The sequence below is a fragment of the Oncorhynchus clarkii genome, chromosome 1 (assembly GCF_045791955.1).
Source record: "Oncorhynchus clarkii lewisi isolate Uvic-CL-2024 chromosome 1, UVic_Ocla_1.0, whole genome shotgun sequence".
In the NCBI taxonomy this organism is placed as follows: domain Eukaryota; kingdom Metazoa; phylum Chordata; class Actinopteri; order Salmoniformes; family Salmonidae; genus Oncorhynchus; species Oncorhynchus clarkii.
This window is the reverse complement of record NC_092147.1, coordinates 58529843-58547298: the sequence shown is the minus strand read 5'-3', so window position 1 is coordinate 58547298 and position 17456 is coordinate 58529843. Positions and strand designations below refer to the sequence as shown.

Here is a 17456-nt window from a genome sequence, read left to right as displayed (position 1 = left end):
TGAGTGGATGCCACCAACTGCTTATCCATTCTATTCTCATGTTGGCATGGCTATATGCAGAGGTTGAAGGCTTGAAACCAGTCTGTGCAATGAAAAGTATTTTTATTGATTGTAGGATGATTAATGAGTAATTTAATATGACGTACCTGGCTAGCCTAGAGAAAGAACTGTAGAACTGCAGTGAACCCTGTAGAGAAGGGCCGGAGAGGGGAGGATAGACAGCCTCTCTGGGGTGCAGTGAAACAAGGGGGATTTGTGTGCTTTTTGGGGGGGGGGGGGGGGGTATATAATATGGGTAATGTTGTTCTCCAAACAATGCTTTATTGGTGAGATGCAGGATTCTGCTTTTGGGAGCATATTAGAGTTGTTGTAATAGAAGCTATCGTTTTTCCTGTGTTAAGGCCTCAGCATGCTTCAGTTCGGCTGGTGCCGAGTTAAACTCGGCTAGCCGAACATGTGTACTTGCATACTCCCGTAAAAGACCTTCCCTTGAAAAACGAGAAAAAAGCGGCAGTAGTACTGCTTGTCCATATTGAGAAGCCGTAGCCAGATCTTCAAAATAGTCCGAATTAATCTATGATAACTCAAGATATCTGTTATTGATTTGGAAGTTTTTGCAGAGGAGATCTTTTTCGTGCAATTTCACATCTAAATGATGATTTTGGTGCCGTATTTCTCAATGAAAAAGGTATTTGAAAACGAGTCCTCTCTCGTTTTAAAAACAATACTTTATTGAAGAATCCCTACTGTTGACCAATCACAGAGGAAGGGGCGTAGACTTCAGCTTGCCTCAAAAAAGTGTGCTGAACAGCCAAACCCAAAATGCCATAATATATGCAAACTCTTCCGAACAGTTTTGGCTGGGAAGCATTTTGGATGCCTTTTATAATGACCTGGGCTGGCTGAATTGTGCACTAGAGAGGAAGGAGGGCAGACAGCTCAGGACAGTGCACATAACCGCATCTCTCCCTCTCTAATCTCTCTCTACGCCCCCCCCCCCAACTCCCCCGTTGTTGACGAAGTAGGCCACAGAGAGTAGCCTTTTAAAAAAAAATTATTACAGCCTTACTTCTACAGATGGAGATGGGATGTTATTGAATACAGGTTGAGGCTCAATGCAGTGTTTCTTTGTCTTCAAATTCAGTAAGCCTTAGATGGGGTGTTTAGTTACAGCAGCGTTGTAATGAAGGCCTGAGTGTTTCAGTATGCACAGATCTAGGCAGGAGAAGGTTAACACCACAGCAAGCTGGAGGGGTGGGGGATGGGCAGGACAGGACACCACACACACAACAGGACTGTGATCACATGATTTTAGGCTGCTGTATGCAAGAGGGGCTTAGTGTTATATGGTATACTGAAACTTCTGTATGTTTTTTTTTTATTTTAAAAAGCTGTTTGGTACTGTCTGGGCTGCTTTAGCTTCTGACTCATGCTGCACATAAATTAACACTTGATTAATGCAACATGGCATGTAAAAATTAACAGAATTACTGTTGGCAAAACAATGTTCATACAGGCTAGAACACTTTTACAACGCAAGACGATACTAGCTTTAATTGAAGGCTAACTTTACTTGCTAGCTAACAGCTGAAGCAACACAAATTCACTACCCTTGTACTTTCTTTGTGATAATATGCAAGTATAATGAAAAATATGCACATTTCAAAGCTGATTTTCACCCAAAACTTGACTCATTCACTTTGTCTATCTCGCCACCATAAACTCATTCACTTAATTTCCCTCCTGCCTGGTTTCCCCTATATTCCATAGCCACCCACAAAGCCAGAATCTACCGCCATGTTCTGCCTCACAAATGACGTCATTGCCTTCTTAGAGACAGCGCACACTTTTATAGAAGACTGCTTCTATGGAAATGTTAAGTACAATAGAATAAGGCCTACATGGAAGGGATTGTCATCTGTAGCCCCACAAAAATCAGTTAAAACAAGCTCGATAGCTCAATGCATTCACACACGTATTGAATAATATGCATTAATCTGTATCATGAATAGACCTAGGCTACATCTTGATTTGCCCAGTTTATAAAGAGAGATTTAGAGCAATTCCATATTAAGGTCAATTTGAGCATGAAATGGCTTATTTACCTAGCATGTGTGTATTTTGAAGTAGACTACATTTGGCCTTTTATATTCGCCTAGTTTAATGTTTTTACTACAAAGTAGGATACAAAAGTCTAAGTAGTTTCAGTCAACCAGATTGCATAGCTTTTGGCAATGGCTGTAGGCATATCACTGTAGGCATATGATTGGTTTGTATTTATTTGCACACAAGAAAATACAATATTGGTAAAATTTCCACAATGTAGTCAACTTTTTTTAACCTGTTTTCTCATCTGTACTCTGAAATAGGCTATAAAAGGAATTATTTTAGTCAACCTACCTGGTAGAGTAAATAAGATTAAAGATGCATATTTGTCTAATAGTCTGCTTTCACACATGGAAGGGCAAAAACAAGCAAGTAAATGAGTTTGCTGTAGCTGGCTTAATGGTGGAGCGTGTTGGTGCGAGGCTGCAATTCATTGGTAGATTTTTTTTGTGAGCACGGTCTGTGTAATCAGTTTGTACAAATCGCTCAATCTCTCTTTCTCTCTAGGCTGTTCGTCTAAGTCGTTCAAGCTGTACTCCCCCAAGGAGCCCGGCCCTAACGGCAGTGCCTTCCCCCCCTTCCACCCCGGCACCATGCTGGACAGGGACGTAGGGTAGGACACGCACGCATTTGCCACTTAACTCGTACTGTTAGTACATTACTATTAGTACCTATATAGTACTGGGTTGTTTTAATTTGTACTTTCACCTGTCTTTCCGTCTGCAGGCCAACACCAATGTACCCCCCGTCATACCTAGAGCCTGGCATGGGGTGAGTACAACGACTGACGATCACAGCATCAACCTTGACCCCCCCAGGCCTCAAAATAGTTTTAGAGCAAATGTTTTAATTAGAAAAAAGTTGTTACGTCCAGTCCATCTGTACTGACCCTGCTCTGGCCTGTTGCAGGAGACCAACACCATACGGCAACCAGACAGACTACAGGATATTTGAGCTCAACAAACGGCTACAAAACTGGACAGAGGTGGGCGATGATGGCGATTTAGATGTGCCCTTAGTCTGTGGTGGGAGATTGATTTATTGAATGATTGATTCACTGATGGTGGGAATATCTTCTCTCCCCTCTACTGTTGGACTGATTTGGTTGTGTGTTGTAGGACTGTGACAATCTCTGGTGGGATGCCTTCACCACAGAGTTCTTTGAGGATGATGCCATGCTCACCATCACCTTTTGTCTGGAGGACGGGCCTAAACGATACAGTACGAAATATTTTGAATTCCAGGGCGGCTATGCTTTATTATGGGATTGCATAGATTTCACCCTCTAACCATAATGTGTTAATCTGCATTTGATACTAAATAATTTTATTGAAACAGTAAATGTATCCTCTTCCTAGCTATCGGCCGGACATTGATCCCGCGGTACTTCCGGAGTATCTTTGAAGGCGGCGCCACTGAGCTGTTCTACACATTGAAGCACCCTAAAGAGTCCTTCCACACAAACTTTGTGTCTCTGGACTGTGACCAGTGCACCATGGTTACACAGAACGGCAAGCCCATGTTCACACAGGTATGAAAATACACTTTCTGGTACATTTGAACATTTGCAAATACACATTACATTCCCCACTTACAATTCCACAACTCCACCTTTCATTTACAAATCCAAACATGTATGTCTTTCTCCCCCTATTTTCTGTGCACTGTATGATAAGAAAATATACCTTGCTCTAGGTGTTTGACCTCTAACCTCTCTCTCCTTTAGGTGTGTGTGGAGGGCCGTCTGTACCTGGAGTTCATGTTTGACGACATGATGAGGATCAAGACGTGGCATTTTAGCATCAGACAACACAGAGAAGTCCTGCCTCGCAGCATACTGGCCATGCACGTGAGTCGCACACACACACCAAGGTTTCCGTTAGCCAGTAATAGCAGGCGGTTGGTCAATACATGTTAAATTGGCACCGGCCAATTGTCCCTGAGAAGAGAGAAATCCTATTGTGAAATAATTGATGGAAATACGAGTCGATCGATCATGCTTATCATAAGGTCGATATGTTAATTTGCATAATTTTGTTTGTGTATGGTATATTCGTTATGTTTCAGCATACAGAGCCTTTGAGTGGAATGTCTGTCAGGCAGCGCTAGAGCTTCTGCTACAGAATCTCAAACAAATGCATAGGCAACGGAAGTTGGGCTTCATCGTTGCGTCACACCACTTTACACTGAGCTGGAAGCAGTATGCATTTTGAAAACAGTGCCTTCGGAAAGTTTTCAGACCCCTTGACTTTGTTCACATTTTGTTAAGTTACAGCCTTATTCTAAAATGCATTAAATAAAAACATTAAATCAGACCATATCCGTGGAGGCAATTATTTTATATAAACTTTCATTGTCCAGTCGCCTAAAGGCACAATCCTAGTCATATTAGCAACCCATGCTAATTGTTGCATATTAGATTTCCTCTTTCAAAATGTCTAACTGATATTTTCATCTGTCACATGAAACCGCTCGCGTGTGCTTTGACAATGGTCTTATCCCCACTATGGAATGGACATTGCTGCGCTAATAATGTGAAGAAATAATAGTTGAGCAACATTAAGCTAAACGTTCTGATCTGTTGCATCAGGCTACATAGGCTAGTCTATCCTCCCACAACGGTCCCAGAGTCTGTTAACCTATCAATAGAATAGGTTAACTTCCATAGTAGATTCATGTAGGCTAGTGATTTTGCTGTTACTTGTCTTGTTGGCTGAAGAAAATATGGCTGCCCAGGGGAGTCAGAGGTGAAACTCACAAAATAAGAGGGAGACCGTTTTGCTGTGCTCAAACAAGTTGTTCCTTACTAAATTTTTTGGGGAATGGGGAGAAATAACTGAAAGGCATCTCAGGTAACGGGTGGGTCACTCGGTGTTCGGTGTAGCAGCTCCTCGGACCGCCTGTGGTAATGAACAACAAAAGAGAGCGCTGAGTCCGGGGTTTCAATACTTGTTCTCAACTTGCACCAGGTGGCATGCTGCCTGGGAATGGGTCCTCTTCTCCAGTTCTTCTAAGGTCTAGGCATACCCTCTGCCTGTCTGCTCAAGCACCCGAGTGACTGCACCTCTACTTATACTCATTTGGGTTAACGAGGGACAGGTGGGACCAATTCCAGGTGCCAATTGGTTTGCATCACCTGGACTGGGTAGTATTAGTGTTGGATCACCAGCCTCAGTTGGTGCCTGTAGAGCTGTCCATGGTGCTGACTCAACTTGGCCTCTCTAGCCCTCTGGTGCTGACCATGGTCCTGCTCCTTCCTTTGTAGCTCCCTGCTGGCCCCTGGGTTGCCACACAGTAAATGTGGACAGTTATTCTAACATCTTCAAAGTACGCATCAGATTTCAGTAAGAAGGACTGCACATCGTTGGATCCTCGACCTGCATGTTCTGTTAATATGAATGACCATAATCTAAATGTGATTTCTGTCATTCTGAGCACTGTGGGTGGACGCCCTAATCAGGTTACGCAATGCATATGGTCCGGTATAAATCTCACATTTCCGGCGCCACATTTTCCTAACGGAAACCCTGACGCACACCACAGATTTGGTGGATTGATTTATTAATTGATTTCCAGACCCGTGTTACTGACCACCTTCCCATGTTTGTTCTCTGCTCTCTTTCCACCCTTCTCTCTTCACTCTCTTCCACGGTGCAGGACCCTCAGATGCTGGATCAGCTGGCTAAAAATATCACAAGATGTGGCCTGTCCAACTCCACACTCAACTACCTCAGGGTATGTCCAGTCCAGTGGAGGCTGGTGGGAGGAGCTATAGGAGGACAGGCTCATTGTAATGGCTGGAATGGAATTCATGGAACAGTGTCAAACGTGTTTTCCATAAGTTTTATTTTGTTTGATACCGTTCCATTAATTCCATTGCAGCAATTGCAATGATTCCGTCCTCCTATAGCTCCTCCCAACAGCCGCCACTGGTTGTCTCGTTCAGTGCTTTAGTCAGTGGAATGGTAAATGTGGTTAGAGATGCTGGTACTTAAGCAGTATTGGTAATCTGTTTCTCTGACCCTCTTTCTCTCATCTAGCTGTGTGTGATCTTGGAGCCGATGCAGGAGTTGATGTCCAGACACAAGACCTACAGTCTGAGTCCCAGAGACTGTCTCAAGACCTGCCTCTTCCAGAAGTGGCAACGCATGGTGGCCCCACCAGGTAACAAACACTTATACACATGTTTGGTAGGGATGGGCATTTGACATTTTTTGACTGTTCCAGTGCTCACATAAAAAAAAAAAATCAGAGTACTCAAATACATTTGAAAATGTATTTTTAGAATGCAAGGCCGGAACATTTATCTATAGGCCTATGCCAACAGTGTGCGACAATGCCTAATTTATCATAACCATTACAGAATAATCTATTCAGTCAATAAAAAAGCAAGTGCCATTTAAGATTAATTTATTGAAATCGTAATCTCAACTGTCTATATTGTTCAACAATAATCTTCAAAAAAGGCAGTAATCTCAGCAGTGGCGTTGGTATGCAATGGCATAGCCTTGTTTTGTTAATTATTTCCTGATCCCTTATCAGTCAAGACACCTTTTTTTTTATTGTTTAAAAAAAACATGATGTAATATAACAGAATAAAATATAATATTTTTCCAAATGCATCTAGCATCTGGAACAGTTATTCTCAGTGATAATTTGAAACAGGGCTCAATTTAGCGAGTTGAAAGAAGATTCAGGGTTACAAAACAATCTGTCTTTTCGATATACAGACTCTAATTTATTTATTTTTTTCCATTTTTTTTCGTTTTTTTTTTCTCAAAATGTATTAAGAATTTCACAGTAATTACGGCCATTGCATCTGTTCGGTGAGTAGGCCTAGGCCTAATGATTCTGATAAATACAATTTTGTGTATTTTCAGTGTGGAACCTGTCTATATTTAGAGGGTTATAGCATTGGCTAACCAATTTTTAAATGGCACTAGCATTTTGCAGAAAACGGACGGGACACAATTATTCCAAAACTGCAGCTCGTTGTTGGATCACATATCTTCCTACTTCAATCAACCAGTCCATTTAGAATGTGATAACTGTCGCCATTTGGCAATGAATGTAGCTTGTTTATCCTATCAGTTAGATATATTTTTATAGGTTTTTATTTTTGTAGGCCTAACGGGAGCTTGTGTGCACACTCAGCATGCGTTTGTGTAGGGGGTAATGTTCCCTCTAAACCAGGGGCGGGCAAACTTTTTGGCACGAGGGCCTCATGATTTTGAAATTCAATGGAGGGATGCATTTTATGGGGGACCAATTGATTGTTAAAATCAATTTGCGGGGGCCTCCTGACTGGCACACGCGGTCAAAGGCACTGCATCGCTGCTTGAGGTGTCACTACAGAACCGGGTTCGATCCCAGGCTGTCACAGCTGGCCGTGACTGGGAGACCCATGAGGCGGCACACAATTGGCCCAGGGTTGTCCAGGTTTGGAAAGCTGATATTTCCTTGTCCCATCGTGCTCTAGCGACTTCTGTCGCAGGCTGGGCGCATGCACACTGACACGGTCGCCAGGTGCACAGTGTTTCCTCCGACACATTGGTGCGGCTGGCTTCCGGGTTAAGCGGGCATTGTGTCAAGAAGCAGTGCGGCTTGGCTGGGTCGTGTTTCAGAGGACGCACGGCTCTTGGCTTTAGCCTCTCCCGAGTCCGTACGGGAGTTGACGCGATGGGACAAGACTGAAACTATGAATTGGATATCACGAAATTGGGGAGGGAAAAAGGGGGCTGGATTGAAGTGCCCGTGGGCCCGAATATGTCCCGTAGGCTGTACTTTGCCCCCCTTGCTCTAAGCTGTGCAAGGGCGCGCAGCTCCCCGGAACTGCTGTGCAGAAGAAATATCAGCCCGCTTAGAGAAGCAAGAAATTGAACTTCACCCAACTTTCTAGTTAACACTATCAACGTTTTCCTCTACTGTGCGAATTGTGGTCGAATCAACGCAATATTAGTCACTTTCAATGCATCATACCAAAACAAAACTAACTATCCAAGAGATTTTCTTGTAGTCAGAGAGCATTGGAGTTGGATTCTATTGCATTGACGGGCACGACTCAGGCCCATACTCTACACAGACTGGTGTGCCATAACCAACCAAATGAACCAATGCCACATGGATCTGTGGGTAGCATAATTTGTCTGATTCTCTGTAATAATGAATTGTATTTTGCATCAAACAACACATTTCAGTCACCTTGTCTGAAGTACAAATGGATAAACAGGTTGTCAAACCCTACATGTTTTTTTTTTCAAAAGTCATGGAATGTAGACCTACATTGAGCACAACGCATTTGGCTTCTACTGTTGGCTGAATGATAGAACAGTTGTTAAAATGTTATTGGATGCATTTTCCCCATTGTTTTTGATGGTAGGCCTACATTTGGATCAAATAGCCACAGTAGCCTACTTGGCCACTGTTAAAACTAGAGGTCGACCGATCATGATTTTTCAAAGCCGTTACCGATTATTGGAGGACCAAAAAAAAGACGATACCGATTAATCAGACGATTTAAATAAAAATAAGAAATAATAATAATTTTAATAATAATAAATAAATAAATTGTTTTTATTTATTTGTAATAATGACAATTACAACAATACTGAATGAACACTTATTTTAACTTAATATAATACATCAATAAAAATCTATTTAGCCTCAAATAAATAATGAAACGTGTTCAATTTGGTTTAAATAATGCAAAAACAAAGTGTTGGAGAAGAAAGTAAAAGTGCAATATGTGCCATGTAAAAAAGCTAAAGTTTAAGCTCCTTGCTCAGAACATAAGACCATATGAAAGCTGGTGGTTCCTTTAACCTCTTAGAACCACCATCGCGGATCCGGGAGAATTGTCATCAACAACGCTGAATAGCATAATAGCAAATAATATTACTAGAAAATATTCATGAAATCACAAGTGCAATATAGGAAAACACAGCGTAGCCTTTTGTTAATCCACCTGTCGTCTCAGATTTTGAAATTATGCTTGACAGCGAAAGCAATACAAGCGTTTATGTAAGTGTATCGATTGCTCGACAAAACAATAAGTACACCTAGCATCAGGTAACTTGGTTACAAATCAGAAAAGCAATCAGACTTCAATATTCCAAGGAAAGGGGTTTTATGTTCTAGTTATAGTACTTATAGGACTATTTCTCTCTCTAACATTTGTATTTCATATACCTTTGACTATTGGATGTTCTTATAGGCACTTTAGTATTGCCAGTGTAACAGTATAGCTTCCGTTCCTCTCCTCGCCCCTACCTGGGCTCGAACCAGGAACATATCGACAACAGCCACCCTCGAAGCAGCGTTACCCTCGAAGCAGCGTTACCCATGCAGAGCAAGGGGAACAACTACTCCAAGTCTCAGAGCGAGTGACGTTTGAAACGCTATTAGCGCACACCCTACTAAAAATCTATCCATTTCACATCGGTTACACCAGCCTAATCTCGGGAGTTGATAGGCTTGAAGTCATAAACAGCGCAATGCTTGAAGCACAGGGAAGAGCTGCTGGCAAAATGCACGAAAGTGCTGTTTAAATGAATGCTTACCAGCCTGCTGCTGCCTACCATCACTCAGACAGACTGCTCTATCAAATATCAAATCATAGACTTAATTATAACATAACACACAGAAATACGAGCCTTTGGTCATTAATATGGTAGAATCCGGAAACGATCATTTAGAAAACAAAACGTTTATTTCAGTGAATTACGGAACTGTTCGGTATTTTATCTAACGGGTGGCATCCCTAAGTCTAAATATTCCTGTTACATTGTACAACCTTCAATGTCATGTCATAATTACGTAAAATTCTGGCAAATTAGTTTGCAATGTGCCAGGCGGCTCAAACTGTTGCATATACCCTGACTCTGCGTGCAATGAACGCAAGAGAAGTGACACAATTTCACCTGGTTAATATTGCCTGCTAACTTGGATTTCTTTTAGCTAAATATGCAGGTTTAAAAATATATACGTCTGTGTATTGAAGGCATTGGTGTTTATGGTTAGGTACAGTTGTCCAACGATTGTGCTTTTTTCCGCAAATGCGCCTTTTGTTAAATCATCCCCCTGCGTTGCATCGATTATATGCAACGCAGGACACGCTAGATAAACTAGTAATATCATCAACCATGTGTAGTTAACTAGGGATTATGATTGATTGTTTTTTATAAGTTTAATGCTAGCTAGCAACTTACCTTGGCTTCTTACTGCATAACAGGCAGGCTAATCGTGGAGTGCAATGACAGGCAGGTGGTTAGAGCGTTGGACTAGTTAACTGTAAGGTTGCACGATTGAATCCCAGAGCTGACAAGGTAAAAATCTGTCGTTCAGCCCCTGAACAGGCAGTTAACCTACTATTCCTAGGCCGTCATTGAAAATAAGAATGTGTTCTTAACTGACTTGCCTAGTTAAATAAATAAAGGTGTAAAGAAAATCGGCCAAATCGGTGTCCAAAAATACAGATTTCCGATTGTTATGAAAACTTGAAATCGGCCCTAATTAACCGGCCATTCCGATTAATCGGTCGACCTCTAGTTAAAACTGTAACTTAAAGCGGGTACAGCTTCACTGTTCACAGTGAACACGTTCCAATTGCACAGAATTTTGCACTCAGCAGACTTGAAATTTGCTCAGTGCCCCCAAAAAATACAGGGAACTTTTGCTTTTCAGCCAAGAGAGTGGGCTCACTCACAATTTTGCCTAAGACCACAGCCATGAATAAAGAATGGTACCAACACATCCTCCGAGAGCAACTTCTCCCAACCAACCAGGAACAGTTTGGTGATGAACAATACATTTTCCAGCATGATGGAGCACCTTGCCATAAGGCAAAAGTGATAACTAATTGGCTTGGGGAACAAAACATCAATATTTTGGGTCCATGGCCAGGAAACTCCACAGACCTTAATCCCATTGAGAACTTGTGGTCAGTCCTCAAGAGGTGGGTGGACAAACAAAAACACACACATTCTGACAAACTCCAAGAATTGATTATGCAAGAATGGGCTGCCATCAGTCAGGATGTGGCCCAGAAGTTAATTGACAGCATGCAAGGGCGGATTACAGAGGTCTTGAAAAAGAAGGGTCACCACTGCAAATATTGACTCTTTGCATCAACTTCATGTAATTGTCAAAAGCCCTTGACACTTATGAAATGCTTGTAATTATACTTCAGTATTCCATAGTAACATCTGACAAAAATGTCTAAAGACACTGAAGCAGCAAACTTTGTGAAAATTAATATTTGTGTCATTCTCAAAACTTTTGTCCACGACTGTACAAATAGAAAACTAGAGTCAAAGGAAATTAACATTTGTTTTCAAGAGACAATAAAAAAACGTTTTACTTGCCTGTTTGGGCAGCCACAAATGACATTCCACCAAATAGTTTTACAATGTTTTTTTAATTTCTGGTTAAAGATTGAGCTTTGACGACCGTTCGAGTCCTCGATTACTCATGCCCATCCCTAATGTTGGGTAAACCACACAACCTTACTTGAGAATTGAAACCTTTAGCGTAGTGCACAGATGAATTGGATTCTCTCTCTCACACACACACACAACATATGTTTAACTATCCTTGTGGGGACCTAAAATTTATTTTCATTCAATCTTATTTTCCCCCACCCTAATTGTAAGCTAAAAAATAGCCTTGGGGAATGATGTCCCAATAAGGGCAATTTTTCCTTGTTTTTCTATCCTTGTGGGGACTTTTGGGATTCCGGTACCCACGAAGATAGTAATACAAGCCACACACTCACACGCTGCAGATCTGTTACACTTCTCCTCCTATTTCTTTCCAGCTGAGCCAGCCAGACAAGCGCCCAACAAGCGGAGGAAAAGGAAGATGTCTGGTGGAAGCAACATGAGTGCTGGTGGAGGAAACAACAGCAAGAAGAAGAGTCCTGCAAACAACTTCCCTCTCTCCACACAGGTACCTGTAAGCATCCCATCTTTACATATTGTTTTTGTTTGTTTTTAATTTAACCTTTTATTTAACTAGGCAAGCCAGTTAAGAACAAATTCTTATTTACAATGACGGCCTACGCTGGCCAAACCCGGACGACGCTGGGCCAATTGTGCACCGCCTTTATTTGACTCCCAAATAAAGGCTGGGGGGGGGTTGGGACAGGTAATATAGGGGTAGACATTTCTGGTCAGATGGGAGTGATAGGACAGGTCAGAAAAGAATAGGGCGGGTGTGGGGGCAGGAAATATGGGGCTGGTATGATAAGGAAATTAGTTTTAAGACAGGTTTGTAGTCTATAGGAGAAGGCAGGATATGGGGTTGAGAGGAAGAAGGGTGGAGGTCCTTTTGGGCCTTTTGGGTTTAGGATCAGATTGGGGAAATAGGCTATGGGGAATGGTGGAAGTGTATTAGGTTTATGATGCCAATGACTCCCTGTCTGACGTGAGCCAGTGTTGGGCAGTCCCTGGTCCTCTGGCCTACGGGTCACACACATACAGGAGGTAGACATTACCACTGGTCCTGAATCAGATACTATATCAACCCTCTAAATGTTAGTTAGGAGTGAAGATGCACCAATCTGATTCTAGGTCTGTGGTTAGGGGTAACTTCTACTTGGAGCAGGTGAGGCAATCCGCTCAATCTGCTTTATTGTCCTACAAACTTAGGCACAGCGGTAGTAGCTAGTTTTATCAAAACGTAGAATTCACAGACAGCTTAGGTGCTATTGGTTGGTTAAGTGAGCCAATGAGACCCGAGGTGGAATGAAAAACCCCATGATGCAGCACTCGAGGATCAGGGCTGCCCACCTCTGACCAATGGGGGAAGGGCAATACTACCCAAATCCCTGGAACAGAGGCTGGCATTGGTCCTGCTGTAGATGGTGTTGAATATTTGGGCTGTATGCCTGAAACTCAGAGCTATGTCTGGTTGTGAGTGGGGTGAGCATTGATGGACACACACTGAAACATGAGTTATCCTTATTTTCATAGGTACTGAAAGGCTTCATTTTAAAATGTCCATATCATTTTAGGCCTTCAAGGACCTAAAGTTACGTAAAATATTAATCATAAGTTTCATCTAGCCTAAAATCCACCATTACATGTAACCACGGTAGTCCCAGCCCCATCCATCCCATTTTCGAAGTCCTTTGGGATCGTCCATGCTCGGTTCTCCCCCGTGGTTATGGGGATAATGTTCCGGCCCTTGCTGTCCCCCTCTAGGACGTGATGATGGTGGGCGAGCCCACACTGATGGGAGGGGAGTTCGGAGACGAAGATGAACGTCTGATCACGCGGCTGGAGAACGGCCAGTTCGACACGGCCAACGGAGCAGGGGGCCTGGAGGATGAGGACAGTTTTGGTGGCTCCCCTGCTCTGGGGGGCGCACACTCCCCCTGGAACAACAAGACGCCCAGCAGCCAGGACAGCAAGAATGACGCACAGTAGAGCCACAACCATAAACCCTAACTCACCACCCAGATACGCTACTCATCTACCTGCAAAATGAATCCCACTCACGCTCTCTCTCGCACATGCTCAGTGGTGCTCAACCCCGGCCCTCTTCCCCTTGCTCATCAGTGCTAGGCCTGACTCTGTTCTGTTTGTGTGTGTGAGGGAGGGAGCCTGTGCTTACTGGTCAGAGTGTTTGAGTCAGAGCTGGGTTCGGCCGTCTATGATCAGTGCTAGCCATGTTGGCCATTTTGCTGGCGGACATATTGGCGGGTTCTTGTTCCAACCTCGGGTCTCTGGGTGTGTTGCCTTGACAGCGTACCTCTATTTCTGTTGTGCTCACCTCACAGGGAAGGAATACTTTATTTATTATCTCTTAGATTTTAGCAGAGTAAAACGTATTGTGTGCACTACAGCATAAATCCAACGTTCAGTTTTTAAAAACTAAATTATTTGTTTTGTAGGACCTGGTTGGAACAAAAACCTGTACACTGCCGGAGCTTGAGGACCGGAGTTGAGAACCGCTACGCTAAACCTAAAACACACAACACAACACGCATGCAACACACACACACACACACACACACACACACACACAACTCGCTCGCACGCACGCACACACACACACGCAGACACTCTGAGGTACTGGAGAGAGGTCCTACTTCCCCACCTGGACCAGAGCACCAGGCCATACAGAAGTGGGTTTTAATTTTCTATGTTTTTAGTTTGATTTAAATTTTTTATTTTTATATCAATTTCTAAAAATGAAACAGATGAGCAAACAAATAAATGAAACAAAAATGCACCCCAGAATATTCTTTACTGTTTTCCACTATCGTCAATCTATATTTCTTATGAATTGATGGTGTATTTTGTTCTTTTTATTATGGCTTATATAAAGAAATTGTAAAGCATCAGAAACCTGTGACTGGAGAGGAGAATCTACGGTATGTAACTGTATAAATATTACTGTTAGATCATTTGTATTATTGTCATTAAGATACTACATCTATGTAATATTGAATTGTCTATGCCTGATACAGTATGTTGCCTGTCAGTGTCAGACATGGTAATGACATTATAACGAATCCCAGTAATTCGGATCTGAAGGGAAAAGCCACCTCTTTTAATGTCAAAGCCTGCACCTTAAATGGCACCATATTCCCTGTGAACTACTTTTGACAATGACCCATAGGGCTATGGTCAAAAGTGGTGCACTATATAGAGCAGTGGTTCTCAACTGGTTTGTCCTGGGGACCCAATTTGAACCAGGTCTGTCGCGGTCCAGTATTTGCATTGCGTTGTTTGTTGTTGCCAAAATGCATACTATTTTCAATGCTATATTGATAGTAAATGTATCAATTATATGACAAGGGAACTGCAGTCCCACCTAAATGTTTCAATTTTGCCCCTATTCTTGAAGAATGTTAAACTCACTTGTTTGAGATGACAAAATCAACCCAATCTGCTAAATAGTGCTGCTAATAACTCTATATTGAAAATACTGTGGTTTTAAGACAAATAGTTGAGATTAAATTAAATATAGGTTAATTATAATTGTTTGTCGTTTAACTTCAGACTTGAGGATGTATTTTATTTTTTAACTCAGACACTCATTCCACCCATTCAAAACCTCACAAGACCCACCAGTTGAGAATCGCTGATTTAGAGGATAGGGTGCCTGTTGAGATCCATCCTAACTCCCTGTCTACTTATCTGCTCAGTACCTCATGTCCACACCTCAGACAGTACAGATACGTATTTTCTCTCTCCGATATGTTACGAAAACTTTTGAAGACAATTTTGGCACGGCATTGTAAGATATAAGAAAACAACACATTTTGTATTGGCTTGCGTTTCCCAATAATTTGTAATCACTATTTTTGAAAGCTACAAACCAAGAAGCTACTTTGCAAGATCCTTTTAAATATTGATCCCTGAATATGCTAGTTGTTTGTATTAAGAATAATTTTGTGCGCTTTTTCCTCTTATGTTTTTGTGTCTTTGTGCTTGTATATTTAAGGTAGTTTCTGTATAATTGTTATTCTACGTATCCTTCCTTAGATCAACACCCTATGGCATCTCTCCAATGTAAAGATACATTTTTTTCTCCATTTAAAAAAAAAAACTGTTTGGAAATTACATTCAAGGGTACAACCACCATTCATGAGAGCTGGCTATGAATTTTTGTTCTACATACAATTTATTTATTTTGATACTGATGCCAATAGCTAGGTTTCCATCCACTTTGCGACAGATTTTCATGCAAATATTCTGAAATCTGCATAAAACAATATGCGCATTTTCCTACCAGAGATGTTTCCATCAAACTGACTTTTTGCTCATAAAAGGCTTTGCGCGAAGACGTAGTAGACAAAAACTATTATTGGTTAAACTGCAGCCAAATATCTATCATTTCACCAGAATAAGACTCTCAATATTTAGTGGAAAGGAGCATCAAGTTCATCACTTTGCACATTCACCACCCTATGAAGTTCATTTATTTAATCTGAAGCCTACTTTAAACTGCATGGTTTCCCGAGTTGTAGTGGGAGAACCATATACCATATCATCGCGTGACTCCCAAGTTTACTAAAATATTATGGTTATTATATCAATATTTGCGCATTACGGTGTTTCACCCCCATTGCACAATTCATTTTAGAGACACAAAAAGATGCCACCATAAAATTGTACCAGCATTTCCTGTTTCCATCAGCCCTGTCAATAATTTTATGCGTCAGGTAATTAATCTGCATGAAATGGTTGGATGGAAACCTGGTTAATGAGTTTGCAAGTTCATGTACAATATCTATGCCTTTGCCCCCAATGTCATTTTGTAGGCTTTTCTGGCTATGTCATCTCAACTATACCTCACATTTTCAATAAATGACCCCAATATCACGATCAACAGTCAGATGTCTGAAAAGACTAGAGAATTACATTATTTTCACATGCTTTTCCATACGTTCCAGTCAAGTCAATAGGATAGGAAGTCAATAGGAAGTCAAGTCAATAGGAAGAAATCACCATAGGGGGAAAAAAGATTATAGAAAAAGGACTACTTAAAAAAATAAAATCAATGTAAAATCCATCAGGACCTAAGTTGAACGAGTAATGCATTTCTCGCTCTCTATATATTAATCTTTAACGCTGCATTGTTGAACGACCTGTGAGTAAGCATTTCACTGTAAGCCTACACCTGTTGTTTAGGAAGCATGTGACAAATAAAATTTGATTTGACAGTGATGAATGATTCCTCTAATTTCTCTGTACATAACTTGGTGTAGATGCATAGTTTCACCACCAGGGGTCTCCAGAGCTTTAGCAGCCCACAAGAATGCAAGATCAACCCTCTCTTTCCTAACTCCCAAACTGTCTCTAAATCCATTCAGACATCACCAGGCTTAACTGTATAATGTTTAACTTTCCAGTCATGTTCCCTTCAGCAGGCTGACTGAGTAGAAACTGGCACGTCTCAAATCACACCCAATACAGGGCACTATCACGTTTGGCGCTGGTCAAAAGTAGAAGCGTCTGAGTGGTGTGATGCACCCATACATGTCCCTGTTAGCGCATCATAGGCGTGGTTTGATATACGGTTTATATGATATTTTGCCGAGTTTCTGCCATTTATTCATGTAACGGTATCAATAAAGACACTTTCAATTGAGCGTAGTTGACTGATGTTCTTCACTTGCTATGTCTGTTCTCAGCACAGAGGCAAATCCGTTTAAGTCAACTTTTTTTGCATTGATGTTCATGGGAGACAGTGAAAATGTGACAAGTGGAAGTTAGGTTAGCACGGAAAGCCCAAGACTAGAATGCAATTACCAAGAATGTTATTTCCGTTCTAAAATATCACGTCTGGTTATAAGAAGATACATTTTGGCAGATGTGATGTGGGAGATGATAATGAGT

General features: G+C 41.6%; 1 protein-coding gene across 34 annotated transcripts in view; it reads left to right on the top strand.

The window, feature by feature from the left end:
* LOC139409590 (LIM domain-binding protein 1-like) overlaps positions 1–17213 on the top strand; it is a 46947-nt gene extending 29734 nt beyond the window's left edge. For 8 of the 34 annotated variants that reach the window (XM_071155006.1, XM_071154988.1, XM_071154998.1 and 5 more), the window contains 10 exons: positions 2614–2719; positions 2833–2877; positions 3016–3091; positions 3225–3327; positions 3465–3637; positions 3833–3955; positions 5764–5841; positions 6147–6270; positions 11921–12057; positions 13308–17206. In XM_071155006.1, coding sequence (XP_071011107.1) covers positions 2614–2719; positions 2833–2877; positions 3016–3091; positions 3225–3327; positions 3465–3637; positions 3833–3955; positions 5764–5841; positions 6147–6270; positions 11921–12057; positions 13308–13532 — 1190 coding nt within the window. In that variant the 3' untranslated portion in view covers positions 13533–17206. Of the gene's footprint in view, positions 1–2613; positions 2720–2832; positions 2878–3015; positions 3092–3224; positions 3328–3464; positions 3638–3832; positions 3956–5763; positions 5842–6146; positions 6271–11920; positions 12058–13307 lie in introns of all 34 variants that reach the window. The other 26 variants (XM_071155089.1, XM_071155102.1, XM_071155095.1 and 23 more) reach the window with 10 other exon arrangements.
* The last annotated feature ends 243 nt before the right edge of the window (positions 17214–17456 follow it).